This window comes from Tyto alba, unplaced genomic scaffold (genome assembly GCF_018691265.1).
Source record: "Tyto alba isolate M040663 unplaced genomic scaffold, T.alba_DEE_v4.0 Super-Scaffold_6, whole genome shotgun sequence".
NCBI classification, from domain to species: Eukaryota; Metazoa; Chordata; class Aves; order Strigiformes; family Tytonidae; genus Tyto; species Tyto alba.
The window spans coordinates 41,487,659-41,514,610 of NW_024881327.1; the positions used below are offsets into that span (position 1 = coordinate 41,487,659).

At 41.3% G+C, this 26,952-nt stretch overlaps 2 protein-coding genes across 4 annotated transcripts in view; one reads left to right on the forward strand and one right to left on the reverse strand.

The window, feature by feature from the left end:
• Positions 1-9: 9 nt before the first annotated feature.
• NSG1 (neuronal vesicle trafficking associated 1) lies at positions 10-21,820 on the forward strand. 2 transcript variants are annotated; one of them, XM_042807797.1, is made up of 5 exons: positions 21-290; positions 851-1,001; positions 4,523-4,639; positions 15,956-16,066; positions 21,458-21,820. In XM_042807797.1, the coding sequence occupies exons 2-5, from the start codon at positions 873-875 to the stop codon at positions 21,656-21,658; spliced, it is 558 nt and encodes a 185-aa protein (XP_042663731.1). In that variant the 5' UTR covers positions 21-290; positions 851-872; the 3' UTR covers positions 21,659-21,820. The 2 variants fall into 2 exon arrangements, with proteins under 2 accessions (XP_042663732.1, XP_042663731.1); XM_042807798.1 differs by lacking the exon at positions 15,956-16,066 and having other exon boundaries at positions 10-290.
• Positions 21,821-23,357: 1,537 nt separating this feature from the next.
• The window catches only part of STX18 (syntaxin 18), a 70,275-nt gene continuing 66,680 nt past the window's right edge, over positions 23,358-26,952 (reverse strand). For both annotated transcript variants that reach the window (XM_032984536.2, XM_032984537.2), the window contains 3 exons: positions 26,645-26,714; positions 25,993-26,073; positions 23,358-24,644 (listed from right to left, as the gene is read on the reverse strand). In XM_032984536.2, the coding sequence (XP_032840427.2) occupies positions 24,549-24,644; positions 25,993-26,073; positions 26,645-26,714 (247 nt within the window). In that variant the 3' untranslated portion in view covers positions 23,358-24,548. The remainder of the gene's footprint in view (positions 24,645-25,992; positions 26,074-26,644; positions 26,715-26,952) is intronic.

The following is a 26,952-nucleotide window of genomic DNA, read 5'->3' on the forward strand; positions in this document are numbered from 1 at the left end:
CTGGGGGGAGCCGCCCGCCCGCCTCATCCCCGCGGGGCCCCTTTGTGCTGCTGCTGCTCCAGAGCTGCCCTCAGCCAGGCGGCGGCTGCGTCACGGCCCCGGCGCTGCGGCCGCCCAGAGTCGCCCCGCGGAGGGAGAGCCTCCGCCTCACCGCCCCCCCCCCCCCCCCCCCCCCCCGCCCCTCACCACCATCCCCCGCCACACGCACCCACCTTGCTCCGCCATTGCTGCGCGGGCCGCGGCGGAACGACGCCTCGCCGCCCCCCGAGGAAGGGCCGGGAGCCGCGGCGGTGAGTGGCGGCGGCGCCGCCCGAGCGGGGGGGCCGCTGCCCCTGCCCCCCGCGAGAGGAGGGCTTGGCGGGAGAAGGGCGCGGGGTCCCGCAGGGCACGGCCCCGCTCTGGGGCGCCGGCAGCGAGGGGGGCCGGGGCCGGGCGGGGGGATGCGGCGGGGCCGGGGCGGGGGCCGGAGCCCTCCCGCTCCCGCGGGCTGAGGGGCGATGCCGCAGCGGGGCCGTGCGGGAGGTCATCGCTCGGATCAGGGGCTAACGTGCCGAGGATTTGGGGCTGCTTTTGGATATTTTTTGTGTGGTTTGGTTTGTGGGTTTTTATGTGTTTTTTTGTTTTTTTGTTTTTTTTTTAAACTTAAACAATAAAAGTGCTGGCTGTCGTTCTTACTTCCCAAAACGCTGTAATGTAACGGAGTCACAGCGATCAACGCGTAATTTTTATTTTTTTTTTTTTTTTGTCTATAGGGTATTTCGTGTTCCCTGGGGGCTGGGGAAAGGTCTGGTGCTTCCCGAGTTTCTGACATTTTGCATTTCTGTCTGTGTGTGCCTGTGTGTGCCCGCAGAAAATCCCTCTATCCTGGAAGAATGGTGAAACTAGGGAATAATTTCAGCGAGAAGAGCACAAAGCAGCCCCTTTTGGAGGATGGTTTTGATACCATCCCCCTGATCACACCCTTGGATGTCAATCAGCTCCAGTTCCCACCTCCTGATAAGGTACAGTAGGCTTTAATTTCCACCCTGGAGAATCACACCCAAATCTCAGGCAAACAACAAAAGAATAGCTTACATGTAACTAGCTGCTTAAAAATGTCCCGTAATACAGGGTGTTTTAAGGAGTCTTAATTCCCTCTAGGCAAAAAAAACCCAAAACAGTTAAACTAATAAAAACCCAGTAGCAATGATTTACATTATAAAGTAGTGGGAAATGTTAGCAATAATCATATATAGATTTCAGTGCTGATGTATGAAATACATAAATGTACAAATGCAAGCTTCTCTATGCTACATTGTCATAGCCCTTCCCATTCTGTATCTTTATTTTTTTGTATCTGGAAGGCACTGTGTATTCTCTGTGAATGACATGAATTTTCTCTGTCTAGAAAAAACCCCTCTGATGGAGGGATAAAGCCCTGCTTCATTACTCTGCAAGATGTGCATGGGCAGACTGGCCACAGAGAGAAAGAACTAACATGTTCCTTCTGTGCATCAGTAGGGAATTTATGCTAGCCCCAAACAAGATGAAATAATGAGCTGAGAAAATGTGGTTGAGTTTTCTCCTTGGCAACTTGGTTCAAAACCCTCCGAATAGGTGATTCAGAGGCTCTGTAGCTGGGAGGGGACAGTCCAAGGTGCTGCTTACAGGTTGGAAAGGAGGTGTTCATCCTGCATTCCTCATTACATGGCTCGATTGCTAAGGATTTAATTTTAAGGATTTAGGAAGGTGATGTGATTGCCTATAAATACGTTTTTTCTCATTGCAACAAAGAATTTATTAAGTGTTACTACAGGTAACTACATAAAGCAGTAAGATGCTTTTTCATGTATTTCAGTATCCTGTTTTCAGTATCCTAGTTTAGCAGGATACTTGCACATTTCTCACACATGCATCTGGCAAAAAAGCTTCCTGGTTTTTGAAAACTACAAAATTTAACAGGGAAGTGGCCAGGAATCCCTTAATGCTGACTTTTATTTTTGGCATTCTGTCTTCCGCGAGCTCAGTTCTACTTCTAGATAAACCGACAGCTGTACATTCCTCATAGCTCAAAAAAAATCATGTAATCTTATCTTGGGGTAAAGAATTTTAGCTTGTGAAATTTGCCTCGGTAGAGTGTTGCTTGTAGGCAATACAAATAAATTTGTGACCCCCATTATAATTGCTATCAACATCATTCTGTGTTGTGTGTGGTGACCATTTGGCAGGCATAAATGCAATAAACTATAACAGCTGTTAGAGAGCCTGAGGGTCCATTTTCTGCCCTCAGTTACATGGGTGTAAATCTTGTAACTGAGGACAAAATTGCACCCTGAGGCTTTAAAATAAGTTAAGTCTTACTGTGTCAGATACGCCTGCCAACTGGTGACTGGATATAACCGATTACCAGCAGCCAACATCCAAAGGAATTTGTTATGTTACTGCACTGCTAAGCAGGAGTCTGAGCTAGGGACCTGTATGGTAATAGGTTTAACCTGAGCAGAGCCTCTGTAGTGAACCCAGGAGGTTTGTGCCAGCCTGATTGCTCCCATTAGAGTGGAGTGGAACTCCTCCCACCTTCACTGCATTTGCCATGAAGGAAAGCAAATGTACAACTAGGCTAGAAGCTTAATTAAAGGAGTATTTGATGGTCCTTTCTACTCTTTCCACAGTCTGTTTGTATATCAGCTTTCCTTTCCTTTCCTTTTGCAAACATAAAGGAGAAAAATAATAACATGTATTTATTGGTCCTACTGGTTTCTTTCTGTATCTAATCTGGTCAGTTGTGCCAGTGTGTCTTTACTGGTTGCTGCAGACTCACAGGCAATAGTAGAGCAACTGATGTGAAAGAAAGAAACAGTATTAAGTCAAGACTGACACATGGATCAAATTCTGAAGTACAAAGACACTCATGTATAATGAATAGGAGTACATACTTCATACATCTGTGCTGCTTATTCACTTAGAAGGCTCTGGTATGGCAGTGAAGCATAACTTCTTGAACAGTAGTGACTACAGTGCTAAGAATTTGATGATTTTGACAGCTTCTGAATTAAAGGGATGAACTGATTTAAATTAATATTTAGGTATGTCAAACAAAAGAAGACATTACATAACCAAGCAGATAGAACTGTACATTCAGTGTCAGCTGGATGTGATTTGAGTTGCCTGAGATTATGCAACATAAAGGGGGGAGGAAAGGAAGTAAAATGTTAAAAAGCATTCCAAAAATCTTCAGGCAGTTTATCTCCGTGATGCTGTGGGGCAGTTGTAAAATTAAATAGTTAATAATTATTTTATTAATTATAGCTGAAAATAGGTAAAGTAGTTTCTGAACCTATGTCATGCACATATATGTGTAATGCTGTAAAAGTGTCTAATAAGCTTTGTGGTACTGAGTCTAGGTACAGTTACCCATTGTAGAGGGTATTTCAAGGAAGTGAGGAGGGGGGAACCCCAGACTTTCATTTCAGTGCCTGGCTACCTGCAAGTGTCACAGTCTTAATTTCAGAGTAAAGTAGTGGCTATTGATACCACAGGCTGCTCCAAAGGTAGAATCTGGTTCTAAAAATCTAAAAGGTTCTAGATACTTATTCTTTGGAACAACAGAGAAAATTGAGCAAAACTTAATAGCACTGTCAGTATGATAAACTGAATCCTGTCTGGAAAGTGATAATTAGAAAAAGATCCTGAAAAATTATAGAAGACAAAAATGAGGCAAATAGGTTAGGTATGTGAAAATACTGTACAATTAGAATGCCTAGGAGAGCACAAGAGATATGACTGACGTAATGAATATTTTAGGAATACAGGTAAAATGCTAAATTGTGTAGTTTGGGACAAAAGCTCATAGCAAGGAATAAGCTGAAGTTAAAGAGCCTTGGGTTTCAAGAAATCTCATTAACACCAGGGTTTGTGTGCACCTTGCTGCTTGTAGCTGATAATTTAAAAGTTCGATGTTAAAAATAAGAGTGTGAAGAGCTACAGTCTAGCACTTAGTGAATAGCAACCATATGGGTCATTTCACTTTTAAACTCAAAATCCTGCCATCAAAGAACATGGCTACTGTCGGCATCATTATCTGCTTGATTTCTGTGGGATCTCTTCAATAATAGTCTCACCCTATTGGTCTCCAGTTTGAAGTCCTATTAATGGGATCTCCTGAAGCAAATGGAGGTGGCCATTTTCAAACTATGCCAATTGGGAAGCTTCATGATTTGGATTTGAGCTACGTAGATCTTTTCCCTGGTGTAGCAGCTTGGTACCACCACAGCTGAAAAAATTGAACGTTTGTGAAACTGTTGCATAATAAGTCTTCCTGTAGGTCCATCAAAACCACTTTGAGAGATAATTTTGTTGATTGCTATGACAGTAAAAATAACTAACAACTTGCAGCTTCTAAAGAAGAATTACACAAAGTGGGGGGAAAAAAAAAGTACTCTGCTAGATGCACTTGTAGGCAGGGAAAAGAAGAGTTAACAAATAAATAAGATTCCTGTGGCTAGTTTCAGCTGACAGCTTTTTGATTTTTTTTTTTTTAAAGGTTGTGGTCAAAACGAAAACAGAATATGAACCTGATCGCAAGAAAGGAAAATTCCGTACTCCAAAAATAGCTGAATTCACAATCAGCATCACTGAAGGGGTCTCAGAAAGATTTAAGGTAAGCAGTACTATCTGAAGGTGTTAGTGACTCAGTTGTGTTCACAGAAGTCCTTAAAATCAATTGCTGATTGTAGTCAAAACTAACTATAACTGAGTTGCTGTTGTGGGTATAGCTGGACATGAAAAAAATAAATTCAGTGTTATAATAGTTCAGTATTTAGCACTTGGAAGCAAAAGCCAGTCTTGCAGCATTATTGCTTGTAATCCCTCACTGGCAGATGAATTCAGAAGGCATTTCTGTCAGCATATGGGTTTCAGAATGTGGTTGGCCAGAGTGTATGTGGGCTGCACGCAGGTAGCTCTCATGGCAAGTATAAAGCTCCTGTTAGAATTGAAGGACAAGAACCACAAGAGTATTTATTTTCTTTTTGGCTTCTTATTTTTCACTGTGTCCAAACCATTCTCTTAAAAGCACTGTCATAGTCCATTTTGTATTTTTTTTTACAGCAAAATGTATGACTTGGCAGCTCAGGGATGTATACCAGAACTCTTTGCTATCAGTTTTCCTGGTCCAGTTGTATCTTACAGCTTGGTGATGACTGTTACTAACAGATGGCAGTTCAAGAATCTGACTCAGTTTTACTCTTCAGTGTCCACACCCCTGTTACTCCTTTCAGTAGTCCCAGAGGAAAGCTGATAACTTGACTGATGCAAGGGTTGAATTACCTTTCCCCATTCTCACTGGAGCATAGGTTTTCTTGCTCTGTGTAATTAAAGCAAAGTTAGAACTTCAGCTCATGCTTTCTTACCTATTCTCTTAACAAAGGAAGACTACAGCTTTTCAGTGCTGTTAATTTGTCATCTTACCCAAGGATGCCAAATCATTTTTAAACAGAAGACCACACTGTTCAGAGCACAAGTACAAATGCATTTGAAAAGCCTAATGTTTTGTGTGAGGGAAAAATAGTTTCAGTGAAGATGTGGGTTCTCCTTATATTGCACAATTCTCACCTCTGGATGGTAGATCACACCCAAAGATTCTAGGTCTGTTGTGCCTGACTGGTGGTTCAAAAAGCTTCCCCAGGCCCAAGCCTACCTTCAGAAGTGTATACACAGCGCTCTGTGGAGTGGGACCATGCTAAACAAACAAAGTGAAGGCTCAGAGAGGAGTTAAACACTTTAGGCTACATTTGCAGTGGAACTTTGCAGAGTGTTGCCAGGACAGATGTTTTAATTGCAGGTCACCTGGTGGAGTCTTCAGCCATACATGTAGGTTCCCAGTAAGCTGTGTGGGAAACCACCCCAGAGAGCTAGTAAGAGATGTTACAGGGAGTGTGACAGGGATTTACTAAGGAGGTGAGAAACCTAGTTCCAGGGTTTTTTTATTCCATGTTTTGGAGCAAGGACATCCCATCCCTCAGGGAAGGTACTACATTATGACTAATGTTCTCTCCTTCTGGCACCATAGTACCAGTCCTTGAGAGTAATCCCCTTCCTCTCAGGTGAGGGATGTGCATATTATTGGTTAAGATGCAGATGGACAACGTAGAACAAGGAGGACTTATGTCTGGCTGTCTTCTGTGTGTGTCCTGGTCACTCTAAGGTGATCTGAAAACTCTTCTACAACATAGAAAGCAAAACGGGAGGAAGTGTTTAGTTTGAGTACTCTGCTAGGACTTCAATTCCAAGCAACTAAGCAGAACCTGTACATGAGGAATTCTGCACTTACCCACTAGCTGTAGGGACTAAGGCATTTCATTGCTCGAACATTAAATTGTAGATAAGGAAGGGGTTTGAATATCTTAGTTGCATCTAAATGTTTTGCACATCACTTTGTAGATCTGGGTTCTTTCTGTCTTTGTTGGGAGAGCTGAGCAAATGAGGCCTCACTGAACAATAAATAAATAGCATGTCATGCTGTTAGGTAGTCTTTTCTATTTTGTACAGCTGAACAGTAGAAGCCTAACCATTTTTGTGCTCCATTTTTATGTACCTTTGGATGGCATACTTAAATATCTTTTAGATATTACTTTATGATGATCACTCTGGGATTAATCTACTACAGGGTTGCTAGGTTTTGCTGCTAGGTAACTACTGCATCAGAGAGAGGTTTCAGTCAGATTTGTTATCTCTTGGGAATTGCAGGGTGATTCACACTGTGGCTGTAAGTCTAGGTTTCTGAAGAAGTGTGGGGGTTGATCAATTAGGAAAATTGTGGTTCAGTTAATTAAGAACAATAGTTTCATGCAGAACATTCAGGTCCTAAAAATGTCCCTTAATCTCTATATAACAGTTCTAGAATTGAATTATGCTGCTTGCAACATTTTAAAGAGAACTGACTGGTTCTCCGGCAGGGATGATTGTCATATTCACCACTCCCAGTAGTAAATATAACATGAATAATTGATAACATCTCATAAATATGTAGATGAAAAGTACTGATTGTGTGGGGTTTTCTCCTGGGTCCGTATTAATTGTGAAGCATCATGTTAACTGCTGCTGTTGATTGTGAAAGAGCAAAAGGATATTTGTTTGAAAATTAAATATTTGCTATAATTATGAAATGCATTATTTAATTGGTGGGATATTGACTTTGGTTTGTGTTCATGAAAAAAAGCTTCAGATGCTGTTTTAATGACTTTAATATTGTACATCACCGATGCATAAACTTGCCACAAGACACAGCCCAAATGTTGTGCTAAAAATAAAAAAATTCAGTCAGTCATATTTACAAATAATTCACGTGTATTCTCAGATGCACTCCTTAAATAAGGACAAAGCAGATTGCATTTTTGGGATTCAGCAGTGCAGATCATCTAAAGCTGTTCTTGAGAAATTATACATTATAACAAATGAAGCAACTCCAGCATGTGCATATGTCTTGTAGATCATTTGGTGTTTTAGCAGCTGAGTGAATAAGAAATTATAAAATGTATTTTCTGCATTCAATGCACATTACCACAGTTATTACAACAGAGCTAAGAATGTTTACAAAGAAAACTGCAAGTATGATTTTCCTGTATGAAGCCACATTCTGAATTCAAATCAGAATCTGTCAGAAGAATGCGAAGACTTCCTGATTCTGAGAACCCTGTTGTCTTAATTTAGTTTTATGACATTAACCACACAAACAAATATGTGATTTTTCACTGAAGATTATGTTTAGTTGAGAAATAGAAGTCTTGCTTTTGTTCCTTGAACAGTGATAGGTTGCTGTGGGGAGCTGGTCCTTCACATCTGGAAAGCAGCTTTGAACGAGGCAGATTTTTCTCCCATGTAAATTGTCTGCTGTATAGAATAACACAACAAGGCTGGAAATGTCATTTCAAAGGAGGCTTATGAATAAGGACATAGGAGGAAGCTATTGCAGGAGAGAATTGATAGTATCAGTTACCCAAGGCCAAACCTTTGCCTCCCCCACGGACAGAGCAGCATTTTTACCAACTCCAGTTGGATTTTGTAGTGGGTTGTCCGTTCTGGCACCCATTGAATTGGGCTACACTCGACAGTTGTGCACAAACATACCAATTTAAAAAAATGTCTGTTGTATCAAAGCATGAGAATTTTTTGGGGAAACCTGAATAAAGAACATGCAGAAGTATTTTGAAACTTACATTTCCCAATAAATTTCAAGCCCTTAAATAAACCCAAGCTGTGGTATGCCTTCAACCATTTGGTTCTATTCAAAGGCAATTCAATTCTTCAGGCTTTATCCTTGACATCTCTACATATGTCTAACTGCAGAGCCAAAGCCTCAAGCTTTTTTCTGTGGTAAGACCATATGGTGCAAGCCACGTACTATCAAGTAGCAAACAGTTGTTGAAATGTCTGCATGAGGTTGTGGGAAGAAATTGAGACTTCCTTTCAAAATCGTTTTTTTCAGTTTAACCTGATCACTTTAAGACTGAAAAAAATGGATGCAATGTATATTTAAGTATTCCATTTTTGATCTCTTAGAGGCATCCTTTAAATCGTATTTCTGCCTCAAGACTTTTTTACCTGTTCTTAGTAATAGAATGATGCTGCAGCAGAAATAATCAGAGACAAGGAAAATGCTTCTCTCTCTTTGTGATTACTCTGTGTGTCGAGTAGTTCTTTGCTCCCACTTACAAAGTCTGTTAGGTGCATGAGATGTCAGCTGATTCCTGTGCAGGATATCACTTCCTTAAGTATATTCTGTGTCTGTCATTTAGTGCTGGAAGAATGACAAGTACTTACTGTCATGAGTAGTTCTGTTTTCTTCAGTAGAACTACTCACAGGATTAAAGTTGCTCACAAGTAGAAGTGTTTGGCAGGCTTTGAATTTTTCCGTTATTACTTCGAGCAAGAAAAATAAAGGAGATTCTTTTAATGTAACTGCTTTTCTAAAGCAGTTGGTGTAAGTAAAGGCACTGCATGGCAACTATTGTTGTTCCATTTTTTTAAACGTTTGCTGATTCTCTGATATTACATTGACAATCCTCCTGCTAAATTTTTGGCTAACAGGATATTTTACCGTCAGAGCTGGAAGATTTAAGTAAAGTGGATGCCTAACAGCAGCTCCTCTGCTCTGAGTCAGGTGTTCTTTGACTTTGTATCTCTTAGAAATCCTTTTCTTGAAGCAGAACCAGTGGCACTGGTGACACAGATGATGTTTTGGGTTTCTCCAGCTGTAACACTTACATAGCCTTTCCTCTTATGTAGTAACCTTTTCCAGCCTTTCTCATGGCCTCAGTGATATCTTTGGGGTTTGTGTAGGTAGGTAACAAGGTTCCTACCTCAGGGCCACAGGGCTTCTTGAACTGCTTCCTCAGATCTCTGTAGTTAAGAAACTAATACGTGGTGCTGTGTAATGGAAGATGATGGGAACGCTGTCATGAACCACTGTGGTAAGCCACAGTGCTAGACTCTGGAGGCCACTGCCTTGTTACCTGTTTTTGTCTAACACTATCTCCTCCAGGTTTCATTAATCGACTCCCTTGCAGGCTGGTTCTGTTGTCTTGCACTGTTGCTGTGAATAAGCACTGAGTCTGTAGCTTCTTTTCAGTTACTGTCCTTCATGAATCTATCTGCCTTTCTTGCTGCTTCTCCCAGTCATCTCCAGGTAAGTGTCTAAGCCAGTTCTCTCTTGTTCCTTGTCAGTTCTGTTTGAGGACAGTCTTTTGATTTCTTCTTCTCTTTCTATACTGTCTACCCCCAAAACTGTACTCTTTCAGCACAAAGGTTTGGTGGCAATCTTCTGGAGAAGTGGAGTTTAGTAGATAGATACCAGCCATACAGCTAACGTGACATGGGATGTTAGCAATACTCTTCTGAAATGAGGCACCTGGTTGTCTTTTGAGTCACTGGTCATCTTGTATGTGTGTATTTATATTCCCATAGCAGGTATGGGAAATCGTACCAAGTTGTTTTGTATAATTTGGATTGCTCTGTAAATTAAGGAGTCAAATGTTGCATGTATAGATGTGAATGCTCCTTTTTTTCTTTCATGTTGCCATTTATTTTGAATTGAAGGTTCCTTAAGGATTAAGTGCATTGTTTCAGATACATTTTTTCATGTAAACTTCTAGGGATAGGCCCAGGTAATAGGAAACAAGAATATAATTTTGGAAAAGCAGAAACGTTAGGGCAAGTGGAGAGCTGATTTCAGTGTTCCCTAACGTGCTGGTAGAGGGCATTGTGCAGCTGGAGATCAGGATTTTAGTGGAGAGAGGTGAAATGGAGGTCATGGCCATTTGCAGGGAAGTCAGTGTGATGTTTTACGAATTTTAGTCTGTGGGATGTAGCCAGACACAATCTATTGTAATTACAGTCAGCCTGCCTAAACATCTCTTGTAGTTTAAATTGGATAGCAATAATCTTAATTTCCTGTCCTAAGTGGTTCTACAGAGTTGCTGTATTTCATCCCAGAGAGCTTTGCATTTCACTGGTGAGCAAAGCATAAATTGGTTGTAAATCACTTCATATGAAAGGTGCTTTATAAATATGTCTTCACTCTCGGTGAGGTTTTTTTTTGTTGTTGCATTTTTTTTTTATTTGGTTTTGTGTGGGTTTTGGTGGGGTTCATTTTTTTTTTTTTGGTGCTAGAACCAGGTCTGTGCCTAGCACTTTACAGACAAATCAGAAATGAATGTTGTGTTCCCAAGAGGCTGCAATTGAAATAGATAATGCATAGATGTAAAGCAGAGATGAGATGTGACCAAGTGCCAATGATTGAGCAGTGAAAATTACTGCATGTCTTGTTAGTTCCACTTTAGTTCCACTTCTCATAATTATAGGAATGCTCCTAGGCGGGTTTGTGTGGTGCATGATGGAAGGAAAAGCATGAAGGAAGGTGGTGCAAAGCAGCATGGTGAGAATGGGTTAATGAAAGAATTTCAGGCAAGAGGAGGAGGTATGACAAGAAAGGTGAAGGCAGAGGAAGAACAGATGGTACCCAACCTTCAGTGGGATATAAGCAAAATGGAAGGAGATAGAGCAAAGAGGAACAAAAGGGGCAGACTTGTGCATGCCTTGAAACATGGCTTGTAATTTGTTCAGAAAGGGACAGGCACCAGGAAGGTGTGTGAAGAGAAGCAGACACAGTTGGTGCAATTGATGAATTTTGCTGTAATATTCCAGCTTGATTAAAAAGGGAGCACAATAAATGTTAGCAAAGTGAGGAGGGAGCAGACTGCAGTAGCCAGGCAGAGAAAATACAGCTTGCAGAGTTTTGCAGCTGTAGCAAAGTAGGGTGGACTGGTTGGGAAAATCTAGCAGATCCTGATGGTAAGGCCTTACCATGAGCTGTTTCTGTGTTAGTGTAGTTGTCAGATCTGGTGAGTTTAATTTGTTCCGCTAAATGCTTACAGAGTCTGAAGACAGTTTGTTTTTTTTTTTTTTTTTTTTTGCTGTGGGTACACTTCATTCATTAGTCATCTCTCATTTCGATTACTGTAATGGCTTCTGGCTAGACGTTGTCCTTCTGCTCTTCACTTACAATCTATTCAAAAATCTGCCACATACATAATACCTTGTCATCTTTTCTGTTTGCTTAGTTTTGCTGCCAGATCCCCTTAAAACCAACTTTAAAGGACACTCTCAAGATGAAAACAAAACTACCACTTGGAAAACAAACCTATCACTTTGTAGTTAAAATAAATAGTTGTTGGTGCTATCTTGTGGTTATTTCATAAAAAATACTTTAAAAGCTCATCGCTTGTGTGGTGTGACAGTCACTTTGGAGGTATTCAGGATCTACATGGCAGTGAATGATCACAGTAATTCAAAAGACTTCTGCTCCCACTGTATGGGGTCCTGCACTCAGCCAGATGGCTACCACAAAGAGAATAGATTCAAGATTTCCTTCCAGAAGAGAGTGGTGCTTGCACATGCATTGCATCCTCTCCTACCTTGAATGGAGGAAGCGAACAAGTTCCTGCCAGTGCCTTGGGCGGAAGAAGATAATAACTTTTCTTTAGTTTATAGTGAGTGTGCAAAGTTGCTGTGGAAGAAGGCAATAGAATGATAGCTTTGGTAGCGGCCGTGATCTAAAGAGCAGCTTATTGCCTTCCCTCTTTCCATGCTTTTATTTCTGAAAGGCATCTGGGAGGAGAGGGCTCAGAGTGTGAAACAGAGAGATGGGGTCACACTGTGTTACCAGTGGGGGAGAGAAGCTGACTGCCTCAAGTTCAGATGTGAACCTGGGGATCTGACAATTGTGGTCCATCGGTGAATTATTATGAGAGTGAAGGAAAATGGCTGTTAGAAGGAAGAGAAGCATTTTCCGTTTACAAGGGAGAAGTGGATTGGATTAACAGGTGCCTGTGATCACCTTGGAATCCAGTGATGGATTTCTTTCCTCTGTGTTGTTTACATGTGCGACTGACTGTTACTTAAGTAGAAGTTACTTGTGTCCTGAAGGATGGTAAGAGAAGGGAGCTTCTCTCCTAATAGGAATGAGACAAGAGTTTACTTGATCAGGGATTTGCAGATGGAGTGTGATTGCAAGTTATTGGAGATAATGAGAGTAAAAATTTACAGTTTAATACCAAAATTAATAATATTAGGCAATACAGTGAGCGAAAGATTCCATGAGAATTACAAACCAGGAGCTCTGAGAGCTCTTCCCAGTGGCTTACTGAGTGGCAATGGAAGATCCATGCTGGATGTTGACTTGTACAAGCAGTGAGAACTCTGCTCCATGTAGGTCGCTGAAACAGATAAACGCTCCATGTCTCAGCAAATCAGCCCTGAGGTTGTGGCTCTACAACTTGCCAGGCTCCAGCAATCTGCACAACGCTGGGCTTTTGACCTCTTTCAGAAAACATAATTACTCTCCAAAACAGTTTCAGAGCCTTGGAGAGAGTGAGCTTGCAGTGACTGTGGAAATAAAAATCTTTTTTTATTGTCTAGTATTTGATCTCAAATACAAAATAGTATGTTAGCTCTACAGTACATTCCTGAGGCTGCATCTGTATGTCAAAATGGTTATGACTGGGAAATAATGTTATAATTATGCTATTCCTTGCTAGTAGGATGGCCAGGGAGTATGGTTAAAATGCTTTGAGATTTGAGAATATTTTCAAAGAATTTTAAACTGTTCACTCCCATCTGTGGAGAGAAGACAAATGTGGGCTGAATCGGATCTGTACCACAGCAGTTGTTCTGCTTGGTGTCCGTGTCCCATGTCACAGGCCTGTGCTCCTGGAGAGAGGAGCCTTTGAAGGCTGTGTGGAATGTATCTTGCAGGGTATGGAAAGCCTCAGCAATAATCCCATCTGGATTTAATCTTTTTCATAACCATTTTCTAGTCTCTCTTTTCCCTTTCTCCTCCAAGGGAAAGCACAGTGGCTGTCGGAGCCAAAGGAACAGCGTAACATATATTTTGAGTCAGTGGGAAGTGAATGACCCAAACCCTGCAGCTTGGACTGGGCCATATGTTGTAGAGCTGCTGGGCTGGCTGGAGTGCTCCCTCCTTTCTGGTTCTTCTTTCTGGTTAGGGGTACAGCTGGCACAAGCTGTGGGGGGGACTTAGAGGTACCAGGAAGGCATCTGGGAGGTGGGACAAGGATCCCCATCTGGGAACTGCAAGCTTAGGGGAGAAACGTTGGTTTTTCTAGAGCCTGGAGTGCAAGGAGAATTTTGGGGAGGGGGAGAATAGAAAATAAGGCTCATTACAGTTGTGGGGAGGGGAAGACACTGGAAGATGGGATGCAAGGTTTGGGTCAAGCCAGAGTGTGAAGGGCCTTGTACGTGTGTGTGGGTGTGGTAGCTGAGGAAACCCCCAAACAAATGTAGAAATAAAAAGCCTGATTAAAAACGTATGAGAAGGGCTGAGCTTGGCCAGGATGGAGGGGAGGGTGTGTATATGTTGTTTGTTTTTAAACTGGGCCACAGAGAATGATCAGAAAAGAAAATGCGCTTTATCTCTTGTCTCAGTATGTCCTGCATGAGTCCATGGGACATGTGAGCAGAAAATAGGAGGTTGGCAAGACCTTTGTGTATGAAAATGAGTAATAAACTTGAGGAAAACACTAACTGGATTTGAAAACTGATGTCAATGTGAAGATTTTGGAGGGTGTTTAAGAATATGGGGGTTTTGTTTGGTTGGTTTTTTTTTCTTTTTTTTGGGGGGAGGGGCCTAATCCAGTGACTGTTCTGAGAAACTGAAGATGTTGCTGCTAACCAGAAAGGTCCTTTGCTCCATGTCCCATTTTGATTGGCATTGTTACATTAATAGCCACACTTCTGCTAAGTTACTTTCTGATCTGCAGTTCTCTCGGCCTCTCCTCTGTCCCTCTTTTTCTGCTTATTTTCTGTCTAACAAAAATCCTTATATAACCCTTGGCTTCCCAGCACACGATACTCTCCAACCTTGCTCGAGCAAGGAAATTTAGCACTCACTGTGGTCTGCCCATGGTGAAGTTTGCTTCCCTAGTATGAGAAGTCCCTAAAAGTTCATCTCAGTCCTTCAGTGTACTAGTTCCACTGCCACACACAGTTTGCAGTGTTGCAAATCCTATTAGTTCTGGGGTTTATCATAAAGGGAGTCTGTGGTGGGTTTTTTTACCAAGAGGCAAAGCTAAAATTTTTTTTGTTGCTTTACCAAATACCAGATTATTCTTGTTTGCATAATTTGACACTGATGTCCCTAAATTCTCTTTTTAGGAGGTGTATGTATTGGCTTACTCATCTTCCTTTAAAATTTAGATCACATTATATTATGTTTTAATTAATCACATAATCTTGTTTGTTTATTACTGTTTCTTACACTGTAGCATGTGCTGGCTTCTTTATAATTTACAAAAGAATTAGCTCAGCCACTCTGTAATCTTGAGCTATACATTTGTCTATCAGAAGCTTTAGAATAATAAAAACACACATCTCCCAGGTTATGAATGCTCCTTGATCAGTTCACAGCTTCCACAAAAACTGGTCTGAATTAGGAAGCTTTGCAGTGTAACTGCTAGGCCAAAATCCCGTGCTTTCCCTTTTCAGCAGGTGAGGTAGTTCTGGTTCCCGTCTCACCTAAAAGGCTGCCGGTCTCCAGCTGCTCAGAATTTATTCATGGGAAGGGTTAGCTTGATACTGACACTGATTTCAGATTCAACTTAAGGAGCATCTTGGATTTTCCTCCAGCCCACATGCAGGACCAGAGAGGTCCTTAAGGACGTGGTGAGAAGTCAGTGCCATGTAATGCAGTCTGTAAAGGCTTCTCTGTGAGCACTGTAGAAAGAGTTTCAGCAGAACTTGTCGAGGCTAGCCCTGTGTTGGACATGGTGTATTCCCTTATGGCTCTGGCAGTGAACTTCTGTAGAATCTCTGATGAAGTAGCACTGTTTCAACCTATAAATTAAGGAGCACTGAGCAGCTAAGTGTGCAGACTACTGGTGTAACTATCCATACATTCATCGTGGGTGCAACAAATGCTCATCCTAACAGGAGAGGGCAGACGTTACTGTCCCCTTGCCCTGCTAGAGTCACCTTTGTATTCTCTGGATGACACCTGTGCTAACTTACTGTCACCCAACTGTGTTCTTGGACAGGTGCAGGAAAAACAAGCATGCTTACCAGCTGACGTAAACTAAACTTACATCATCCAAATACTGAAAAAGCAGCAGACGCGAGCTACCTCGATGTGTGCACTGAACAGAACTTCAACCAAAAAAGCCTTGTAGTACAGAGGCAATGGGCCACTGACCAGATCATCTGCTTTCCTCTCTGAGAAGGGGGAGGTAGAAGCATTTACATGCTGCTTCCCTGTTCTCCCTCAATAATTAAGAAGCTGGTTTTATCCTTTGCTCGATTTTACTGTAAAGTGCATTCATAGCTGACTTCTGCTGTCTACAGTAACAAACAGCAATATAATAAGCAGTGCATTACTAACATAAGCATGTTTTATTTTTCTTTACAGGTAACTGTGCTGGTCCTTTTTGCCCTTGCATTCTTAACTTGTGTTGTATTTCTGGTAGTCTACAAGGTTTACAAGTATGATCATACCTGTCCAGAAGGATTTGTTTTCAAGGTAAATTGTGTACACATTCTAGAAAAATAGGAGAGTATCTAATATTCTGTGTTGTTTTCTGCATAACCTTGATTAGGTCATGCTGTATTGCCTAGAAATTGTTGTTTGTTTTCATAGGTTACTGTGTTTCCTGCTATGTTTGTTTCTGCTTAATTTATAATTGAAGTTGCACTATTGCACAGTTTTCATAGTGTTGTTATTTTGCTAATGCTTTAAACATTGAAAATACAGCAAAAGACACAACACCAGTGTTCTTCAAACCTACTTCATCTGCAGTTGTCTGGACAAAGCCCTGACTCGGTCCTATGGTTGCATGTTCCTCCAAATTCATGTGTCATGGGAAAGAAGAGACTGATAAAACCCGGAGGAGAAAAATTACTCTGGAATATGTGTCAAAGGAACCGTAGTGTTCTCATTAAGAGTAGCCATAAAAGTTACCTTAGGGTTATTTTTGTAGAAGGAAATTCTTGTTCTAGAACAGTGACCTCCGAGCCCTACTGCCACAGGCCAAAAGTGGTGCTAAAAAAGGGAAAACATATTTATTGGAAAAAATACTGGTTCTAACCAAAAGAGGGGCTGGGGCTCACTTCATTCGTGCGAGCTGGTAGTGCTGGCTCCTCAGCTATGGCCTGGGCTAAAAGTCAGAAAGGTAGAAAGGTAACATGGATGTCTCAGTTGTAAATTTAGCGGGGTTGAATTTGGCTCTAATTAGATAAGAGAGTAGCAGTAATGATGGCATTCTTCCCTCTAATTTTTAAAGAATAAATTTAAAGAAGTCACAAACGGGTACCTAGTATGATCTTCAAAAGGATTTAAGAAGGAATGGCTGCCTCGGCAGTCCGTGATGATCCTGTTCAGGACTTTTTGATTCTGTCTCTTCAGGCACATAAATACCTCACAAGAATCTAGTCCAAAGTTAATCAGTGATGCCCTCCTGGATTGCCTTAGCTCCAAGCATTCAGTTTTAGGTTACTGCTTTCCCTTGGTTCAAGGGCAAAAGGTGCTGTGGTTAGAATATTTGGCTGTAACCTGAGAGATCAGCTTTTGGTTCTGCTGTTGTTTTTTTGTGTTGTCTCAGACCAGCACTGAAACTCCGCTGTGCTGATGTCTCATGAGATGATAGCCCTTTTCTTCCTAAGCTTTCTCTTGGCTTTGAGTAATTTGGTTTATGGACTGTATGTTCCTACCGAACCTATCTTGATGTGATCCTGCCTTGACAGGAATGGCCGGTTACGTGCTCCTGTCACAAGTCTAGTAAGTCTGCTGCTTCTGCTTCCTTTCATACCATGTTATCGTCTTCGAGTTGCAGCCTTCTGGATTCTTTTGTCCTTTCTTTCTAAAGTCACAAACATTTAAGGGGAGAACAGTTTCTTAGTTATATTTCAGTTACGCTGTGAACAGAATCTAGTTGGGTTTCTCTCCACAGGGCCCTGTGTGTGAAACAGAAGTTGGGCAGGGTGTCCCATAGCTCGTGCTTTGTTTTTAAGGTGCAGCACGTACCCAGGGCTGCACTACTATTAGTTTCTCCCAGTGCTGGGTTTTGTGGAGGCTGTTTCCTAGCTACTTGGTAGCATAATGCCAGGAGACACAGCATCTTTGGTCATGAACTCTCACGAGCGTTACAGGATAAACACATTAGCAAGTGACACAAGGCCTGAAACTCGCTGTGTTGAGATGAATTTGTATTTGTTGCCTTTGCATCTTTTTTTGGGAGAGTCCATAATGCGTCATGGCATGGCTTGGCACAGATGTCCTAAGAGAGATGAAGCCTGTCACCTTGTGACCAGTGTCTCTGGCCTGGCTTCGTGCTTCAGGTGGACTCAGCAACGTTCCCTGGCCTGGATGTCCCCAGGCTTTGGATGCCGATGTGCTTTCCTGGTTAAGGGCAAAGGTGTCCCCTGCCAGGTGGTGCCATGGGAATTGCTGCACAAAGGCTGAGCTGCCACAGCTGAGGCAGACTCACTCGTCTCTGCTTTGATGCTGTCATACATGGAGCAGTTCCAAAGGTATCAGTGTTTTCAGCCTTTCTGCTCTCCTGCACATCCAGGGCTTGAAGGTATGCTTAAAGACGTGCTCATCTTCCTTTGTATAGCAATCTCAAAACTGCTTGAGCCTCAGTTTTGTGCTTGCTCAAGCTTTTTGACACAGCCCTAAGACTGCTCTTGTGTAGATGATTCCTCTGAAGCACTACTGACTGTTGGTGAGACTCACCAGTTTTCCTCGAAGACCTGAGCACACTTCTATCCTGGAGGGATTTCTCCAGGGCTTCAGTATGCTCCGTACTGCACTGGTTACCCTTTAGCTTTCCTTGCCAAGGCACCTGTGTTCTGTCAGACTCATGGACAGTAAAACAAAGTAATTTCAGTGCGTTAAAGACACCGCTATTATCTATTAAGGTTGGAATTTCTGACCCAGCAAAGGCAGTGTGACACTTATTTATAAGTGAATACCACTGGGCTCTTTGTGTCAGGGGAACGAAAGGAGTCATCTTAATGCAGCCAGATAGAGACTGGCAACCAGGGTTTTCTCTGGCATCAAAGGTTTTAACCCGTAACTAATTTCTGAAATAGAAGGGTTGTGAAAGAAACACGAGACTGGCAACTCACTCTGGAGCATCCCAATTTGTCCTCATGGCCTTCCTTATTACATCTGTCACCTGGGAACCACAGAAGCAAATAAAAAGGATGGAGAGAAATGTTCTGCGTGAGCTGAAGGTCTCGGGCAAGCGGCAGGGTGAGAATTGCCACCAGTTCCCATCGCTCAGTCACTCCTGAGTGCTGCATGGCCTGCCCTGATGGGAAGCCAAGCACAGGGGGCTGTCCTTGGGCAGTACACAAGGAGCAGTGAGTAAAAGGGGAGTGTTTTCCTGTCTTCTCTAGAAGCATGAAATCCCAGGAGCAAAAATGCAGTCAGGATGGAAATTCTGCTGTGTTTCTTTGGGGTCTTCTGTCAGATGTTGCGCGTGTTTGTGATCACAAAAAATAACATTACTGAGTCATTTTGCCTGTTACAAAGCAAATTGCTTCTAAAAGCAACACAAAATACTGTGGCGTGTTTTTAGACTGGCAGTGATCTTGGCTTGTCTTCAGCACTAATAATTGTATTTGCTTGAACTTCCTTGGCAGTTTTCAGTAGATCAATGGATTGTGTTCCTTCCCCCTTTTTAAATATTTAGAATTGTGACTACGTCCCATGACTGGGGGAAATAATCACTCCAAAGCTGTCTGTGCCTATGTTCTTAGTCATTTTATCGCATCAGAAGTAGTGTCAGTTATCCCAGATAGAGCGTGGATAATACTTCCAGAAGATGGTATGGTTGATGTAGGTGAACATGCATATCTAATACCTCTGTGCCAGATTCCTGAACTATTTTTTTTTTTTTTTAAATCTAGGTCCCACTCTTGCAGCTGGCATATACTATGATTATGACCATGGGGAAGCCTCCATTGACCTAAACACTGCAGCGTAGGCACGGGTGTCTGCTTAGCGGGGGTTAAATCCCATCTGCTTTGTAGTGCCACTTCAAACAAAACTGTGAGGGAAGATTTGCCCTGGCTGCTGCCTGAACAAAAGATAACTAAACTGAAACTGGGCAGATGTGGTAATTTTGAGCACTGTTGGGAGTGTGACATACATTGAGGCTTCTGTCACACAAGGGGGTTAGAACCGATGAGGTGTCACCTCAGCAGGAGGCCTGTCACTCTTGTGATGGTGACTGTTCTTTCAGCAGTTGGACTTCCCACAAAGATTGTCTTCATTGCAGGGCAGGCAGCTTCATAAGACTACCTCCAGGCCTGTGGTTTTGGCAAGTTTTCCTTTTTTCTTTGATACCTTTTATTGTGGTCTGAGCTCAGAGGGCAACTGAGCACCACACAGCTGCTCACTTCACCCTTTCCCCCAGTGCTGAGAAGGAGAAAATAAGTCAGGCTTGGGATTTGAGATAGGACAGGGAGGGATAAGTCACCCGTTGTTGATGGGGTGTTTTTTTTACTCTAACATGTTTGGGATGCAAAATTTGTATTAAGCCAAGATGGTCTGCTGGGTCTTCCCCCAGTCATTTTGTGCTTTATGATTTAAGCAATTTGCAACTGTTGTTACTGGTGCTTATTTATGACACTTCTCTTTCTTTTTTTTTTTCTGACAAGTCAACCCAAAAGTAAAATGTGGACACATTTGAGATAGACAGCATCTGGTCCTAAAAACCATGACATTTTTGCCTGTGTGTTTTTGCTTAGAAATTTCCAGTATGAAGTTTTGTTTGACAAGTTCTATGAGAACAGTAGCAGTTCAAAGTTGCTGTGCTGTAGTACTATAGTCTTCAGGTGCTGGAAGCAAAAAGACTAAACAGCCCATTTCTTTTTAAAACAGAGTAGAAATGTTTAAACTTACTACTTCTTCAAGCTGCGGCTACTTCTAGCCTGTATTTTAGAGGGTCAATTCCATTGCCCAGGGTCCTGCAGCAGAGGACCTGCGGAGAGACCTGTGGCCACCTGGGGTGAAACCTGGGGAGCCCCAGGAGATGTCCAAGTCCCTTTTTCCTGCAGTGCCACTGGCTGCTCCATAGGCTTTTACTGCACCGTCACTGCAACGGTGGCTCGACGATACCTGCTGACACACTGCATGTGCATGTTCACTTTGGTTTTTAAGATGACAGCAAAGTTTGGATCCTACTTGGTATTTTAACTCTCTGTATCAGGTATTTCACTTCCAAAAGCTCTGAGCATCTAGCAGTTTCCATGCAGTGCTCTTGTGCTTCTGGGAAATGAAATAATGTAATCCCACAGCTAAAGATAGCTTTTTGGCTACATCTTTCTGACAGTCACCAAGAGTGAAGTATTTTGTATGTGTGTACACACTTGCACATAAGCTTGGCCACCCACGGTGTTTTCTCTGTATGTCTTATTTACTGGGCTGTAAAACTGTTCATACCTTGGCACCAATAGAGCTATATTAATTTCTGTGGCTCAGAAAGAAAACACCGTATCAGAGTGCTTGGAGCCAACCTGAGGGCAGCATGTAGGCACCTGTAATTGTAGACCAAACAGTTGGAACAAGGGGAGAAAAAAGCCGCAAAATATGGCTGGAACTAGAGATTGAGTACTTTCAAAAATAATTTCAGGCAAGCATGTTTCTTGTATGTTAATTATTCCGGCATATAAACCCAGACTGGTCTTCCTGGCAAAGGCAGCAGTAGTTTAAAGATTGCCGGGAAGAACATTCTGAATGCAGTAGGACAACACTGCAGTTAATTGCTGCGTGTTGCATCTTGACTCACAGAAAGTGGATGTTGGCTTAGACTAAAAGGACAAGGAAAAAAAAAAACCCACCCTAACCTACTTTTGGTGTGTATGGGGCTGTATCCGTAATCTAAGTGATGGATTTTCTTTTCAGAATAATCAATGCATTCCAGCTGGGTTGGAAAACTACTACTCTGAGCAAGACTCCAGTGCTCGAGGGAAATTTTACACAGTCATAAACCACTACAATCTGGCCAAACAAACCATCACGCGCTCAGTGTCCCCGTGGATGACGGTACTGTCAGAAGAGAAACTATCTGAACAGGAGACTGAAGCTGCTGAGAAATCAGCTTAGTATGATAAGCTAATTATTAACACTATGTCATTTGAAGGTAACTAAGGGACTTCAAGGAACTTTTCATTAAATATAATTATGGATAATTTAGAGGTTACTCATGTTTATGGTGCAATTGCTTCTGTTTGCTGATACTGCTTTGCATAAAAAACAAAAACAAACCAAATCCAAAAACTTGCTGCAGAACATTCATGGGCATAAAACAAGGTGCATATCAGCATTGCTTTACAGCTTTGACACCATTTTCAATGTTAAAAAAAAAAAAAATCCAATGTTAGATATGTTCTTGCAGTTTATTGGATACTGACAGATTTCTTCACTGGATTTTCAGGACTTGGACCTTAGATAAACCATGTGTTCTGTTGTCTAAAATAATACTCTATTAATTTTTTTTACTCTTTGTCACTTTGCAAACTGAAACACCCTGGCCATAACTAGAGTGATCTCTTGTTTAGCTGAAAGCTATATTTAATGTTCAGTTTTGGCTCAAGCAAGAATGACAGTCAGCATTGATGTCAAGGGCACGATGTAATGACTTGTATGGAGAAAGAAACTGTCAGGTAGCACTTTTCTTACATTTTCTTTACTGTTGTTTATTTGTAAGTGATAATGAACTTCTCTGCAACAAGGCATGCTCAATGTTTTATTATTGCTGTCAACAGGATTTAACTGTGTTTCCACTGTGGCTTTAGCATCTTGGTAAGGATGTGCACTGAAACACAAACTAGATAGACATTATGGAAAAACACAGGCAGTTTTAGTGATGGATGTTGAGGAAAGTGTAAAAAAAATACAGTTCAGGATGTTCTAATGAGAAACGTCTTTTGATCATACTCAAGAGGCAGAAAGCCTACTCACAGTAGATGTAGTCCACTGTAATTTGTTGGATACAACTGAGGGAGTCAATTTTGTTCTTTTATTACATTAAGGTTTTCCCTTGTTATTAAGTAGAAGGAGCTTTCAGTTTATGTATGGTTTGCAGTTTGATACTTTTTTTAAAGACAGCATCGAAAGCGAAATGTAGTGTTTTAGATAACACAGCTGGCTGCTTTAAAGCTACATGTGAAACAGTGAAGAGTAGAACTGCTTATGTATGGCTTGGGAGGGGAAGAGATAGAGAAGAACATAGTGTTGTGGATGCACGTTCAAGTTCCATTGTAATTACAAACTTCTCTATTATTTGTGTGAAACCATGTTTTCATTCTTATTATAAATCTTAAATATCTATTACAAAAAAGACAACTTATTAATTTAACAGACAAAAGTGTGTGAAGCATCTGGGTGAGTCACCTTTTTGTTCATGTAACTTGAATGGGACAAGGGGGAGTGGACATGTCAAAAGTTCCTTTTTTGGTGGTTGTTTATTTTTCAGTAGTGACTATACCAAAATAAAGGGAAAACAGCGGTTTGGGCTGTTTCTCAAGATCTGTAGTAGAACAAACATGGTCAGCTCTGCTTTTATTTTTCTTCAGAAGAATTGCTTTATCAGCAACCTTTCTTACCACTAAAGTAAAAATAACCATTACTACCGAAGTCTCTAGGTTTGCTATGAAATGTGCATTACACAGTATATCCGTAAAGGCTTTTTATTAAGTCAGTATGATATGTGGAATGCATACAAAGCAATAAATTATGTGCCAAATTTTTCTTTGCATTTAAAAATGTCAAGCTTATGTTAAGAGATTCCAAACATACCATGTTTGCATTTTCTAACAGGCATATGCTTTATTGGATGCAGTTAATTCATGTGTAACTTTTGACATTTTCACTCTGTGCAGAGTAAAGAATAAAGATGGTGGTTGTTGCATATAATGTATGGAAATGTACAGTTCAGAAGAAAGACAGCAACACACACATTTCATATCAACATATTTACAGAGGGCATTCAGATTTTACAAGATGGAAAGAATTGTTCCCCAAGACTGTCCTACATAGAAATGATTCATGATACATCTCTTCCCCTTAAATTTAGGACAATAAAAACTTTACTGCACAAGGAAATACTGATGAGAAAAAACTTACTTCTCTCTCCCATACTAACAAACATTAAAAAGTACTAAGCTTTATGATCTAGGAGAAACAGATTGCTCATGCTTCTTAAAGTCAAAACCTTTTTTTCCTCCAATTTAACAGGTTGTAAGTAAGGTTGTAAGGATAAGTTGATCCTTATCTACAGTTGGTTTTGAGACTTTTTAATTTACTTAACAAATCGCTCCTAATTTTAGTATTTTGAAGAGTTTGGCTTTAATATTGTCTACCCTTCGGCTTTGCTCAGACATCCCTGAACGTCTGTTTCACTGCACAATCTGTTGGTGTTGTACTCTCTCTTTTCACCTAGAAGTAAAGCTCTTTAGTTGACAACTTATTATTATTACTATTAGATCAACCTGATCTCTGACTCGAGTAGTTTCAAAGGAGTAGAAGTAGAGGTCATACATGTGCAAAATGATCACTGTGTACTGAAGTGGCATGATTAAATAAAAGCCTGAGACAGTGTAGATGCTTTTGCACAGTAACAGTTCTCTCTTGATCTGGTCTGCACACCAGGAGCTGGACTTCAGACATCACAGATGTGTGGGTGACTATGATAAAACTTTTCTTTTCTTCCGTTAGCTGTACTCCAGCTTGCAGCTTTCTTACCAGCTCTTTCAAAGGTTTCTGTGTTCTTTGCAGGATTAAATGTGGGTTTATGTTTGATAAAGGGATTTAAGATGAATGCTGTCAGCTCCCTCTGCACTAATAGATATATACACATGCTTATATACTGGAAAAGATTTCCATCCTAGCAGTATGAAAAAGTGCATAAAATACACAGGTGTGCTGTGTACCCCGCTCTATTGAAAACAATGTCAGAAGTTTTACAAAGCATGTAGACAGTATTATATTTTAATTAGTTATCGTACCAGTCCAGGAAAAGCAAGGAAAATGAGCACATCACAAGGAAGAACAGGATCCATACTCTAAATCCAGCGTTGTTTTTGATGGCCTGTGAGGAAAAGGTTCTCTCCGTTACATCACTAGTAAACATACAATAGAATTTCAACAATAGCAACCCAGGATGACATAATGGCTTCACTCTTCCTTCCCGCAAGAGAAAGAACAAAATTTGCCTGTAGTTTCAGGTGACTAGAAGTCAGGTTGGCTATATCTCTTTAGATTTATCACACTAAAGAAGTTTCTCTCAAAATCGTAAATTTGGTTATTTAAAAAAAAAAACAAAAACAAAAACAAAAAACCCAACAAAACAAAAAGTCCCACACAATAGAAATATACTTAAAACATTAAGCACAACATAAATTACAAACTACATCAAAATGTACGTGCTTAAAGGTTAGTTTTAAGTTCCAAAAGTGAGATTTCATGATTAGACATAATCAGGCCTTCAGCAGTCTAATAAACCTCCTCTGACTAAAACAACCAGAGAAACCCAAACCCGATGGCTATTTCTGGAGGTGGCTTTAACACTGTCAATCATGTCTTTCAGCCTTGGAGCAAGTATAGCAAGCATTTCTCTTGGATTCTACTTCCCCAAATTGAGACCAGCATATACCAGGGGACCTGTTTTTCTCTCATTTGTCAGATTTACACGGAGAATAGAGTTCTTCATGTGATACAAACATTAATGCGAGTGACAAAAGTTGTGTATTTATCACCTTTCTCTACCGTTTCTCAGTTTGGTTTAGGAAATGGTGACAAATGAAGCAAAAATAACTTCAGTTCATGCCATGTTTGAGGCGCTTTTCAGGAGAGCTGAGCAGGAGATAACCCACCCGAGTTACATATTCCTTGTGCTTTCAGGAGGCAGAAGAAAAGGAACTGAGCCATTTACTCAGTAGCCTGATTTAAGAACTCTGTTTCTATTGAAATCTCAGTTCCTAAAAGAAAATATAATTTCATTCTAATTAATTAGTAAGACAATGGGATAGATTTGTTTACGAGGAGCATGAGAGATGCATTCAGCATGGTACAGAGACTCTCCTGCTAATGCTCAACATTCAACTCCAGTTTCAGCAATTTCAGCACTGTCTTATTTGTAGTCTGCAATTTCTCCCCCCTTATTTATTTTTGAAACAAACTCCACAGGTGCCTCAGTGCATGCCAGGTGGCCTTCATGTTTACAAACACAGGGGAGGCGGAGCAGGCACCTGCAGACCCCTACAGCAACCCAACCGATTGGGACCCTTGGCCAACTCATACGGTTTTTCCCAAATGGTCTCCTGCCGCCCTGCCCCTCTGCTCCGGGTGAGCTCACACGCGCTGTTTAAAGCAATGCTCGGACAAAACTGGGAGTTGAAAGAAACAAGGGAATTTAAAACACAGCTTTGAGGCATTACCTCTCTTATGTCTTCGTTGCCTTCTTTGATATTCTCTGTTGCACCCACAACTAGCTGATGGATGTTGTCAATCTCAGTTTCCTGATGAAAAATATAAAATTGAGAAAGTGTGATGAATGTTAGGAAAAAACACGCTTCCAAGGACTTGGGGAATGAGCAGAACTCACAAAGGAAATGAAATCTGCTATTACTGACATCTTAGTTTCAATGATGTGAAGGTAGAGAGGCAATTAAGTTGCAATGTCTTCACCTGTGATTTTATGAGCCTGAGTGGAGGCCACCAAGATCAGCAGGAAGGCTCCCATTCATCTAGAATCACATCTAACCTCTCCCATTTGTGCCAGGTCTTTTGGAAGAGGTGCCACCATTTCCAGAAAAAGATGCTATTAAGTAACACATTTAACAGGACACTAATTCTGAGGCTCATTCTAACCCATAATGTTGCATTTTCCATTACTAATATATACTGATAAGTAACAAGAATAAATATCTTGATTTTACATTTGGAAAACCACTCAATCTCTCCCTTTACATTTGTGTCAAAGATTCATTAATCTTATGTTTACATCTTACATGCATCAAGACCAAAACACCCCCCCGAAAAAAAAATCTTCAAGCCGTACTTGCTGCTGTAGTATTAAATTATACTAACCTGCTGCAAGACTTTCTCGGTGAATATCTCTTGTAGTCTGGAGATTTCCACCACTTTTCCTTCAATTTGTCTTGGCAAAGGACAGAAACACTCCATTAGAAACCAGCGCAAACATTTCTTGCTCCTACAAATTCAGCTTCTCCAGCCCGGTGAGCGGGCTGTGGGGGAGGCACAGCTATTTTGTTATCTGTCAGTGAGGCAGCAGCCGCCTGGGATTAGTGCTGACCACTCAGGGCTGGAGGGTGGCCAGACCCCACTGAAGCTCGGGGAGAGGCACCACCCAGAAATTCTCCAACAGCAGCCCCCAC

Coding starts and splice junctions, on each gene's coding strand:
- NSG1 (XM_042807797.1), top strand. CDS start 873: ATGGTGAAACTAGGGAATAATTTCAGCGAGAAGAGCACAAAGCAGCCC. Junction 1,002..4,522: donor AGTTCCCACCTCCTGATAAG/GTACAGTAGGCT, acceptor TTTTTTTTAAAG/GTTGTGGTCAAAACGAAAAC. Junction 16,067..21,457: donor CAGAAGGATTTGTTTTCAAG/GTAAATTGTGTA, acceptor TTTTCTTTTCAG/AATAATCAATGCATTCCAGC.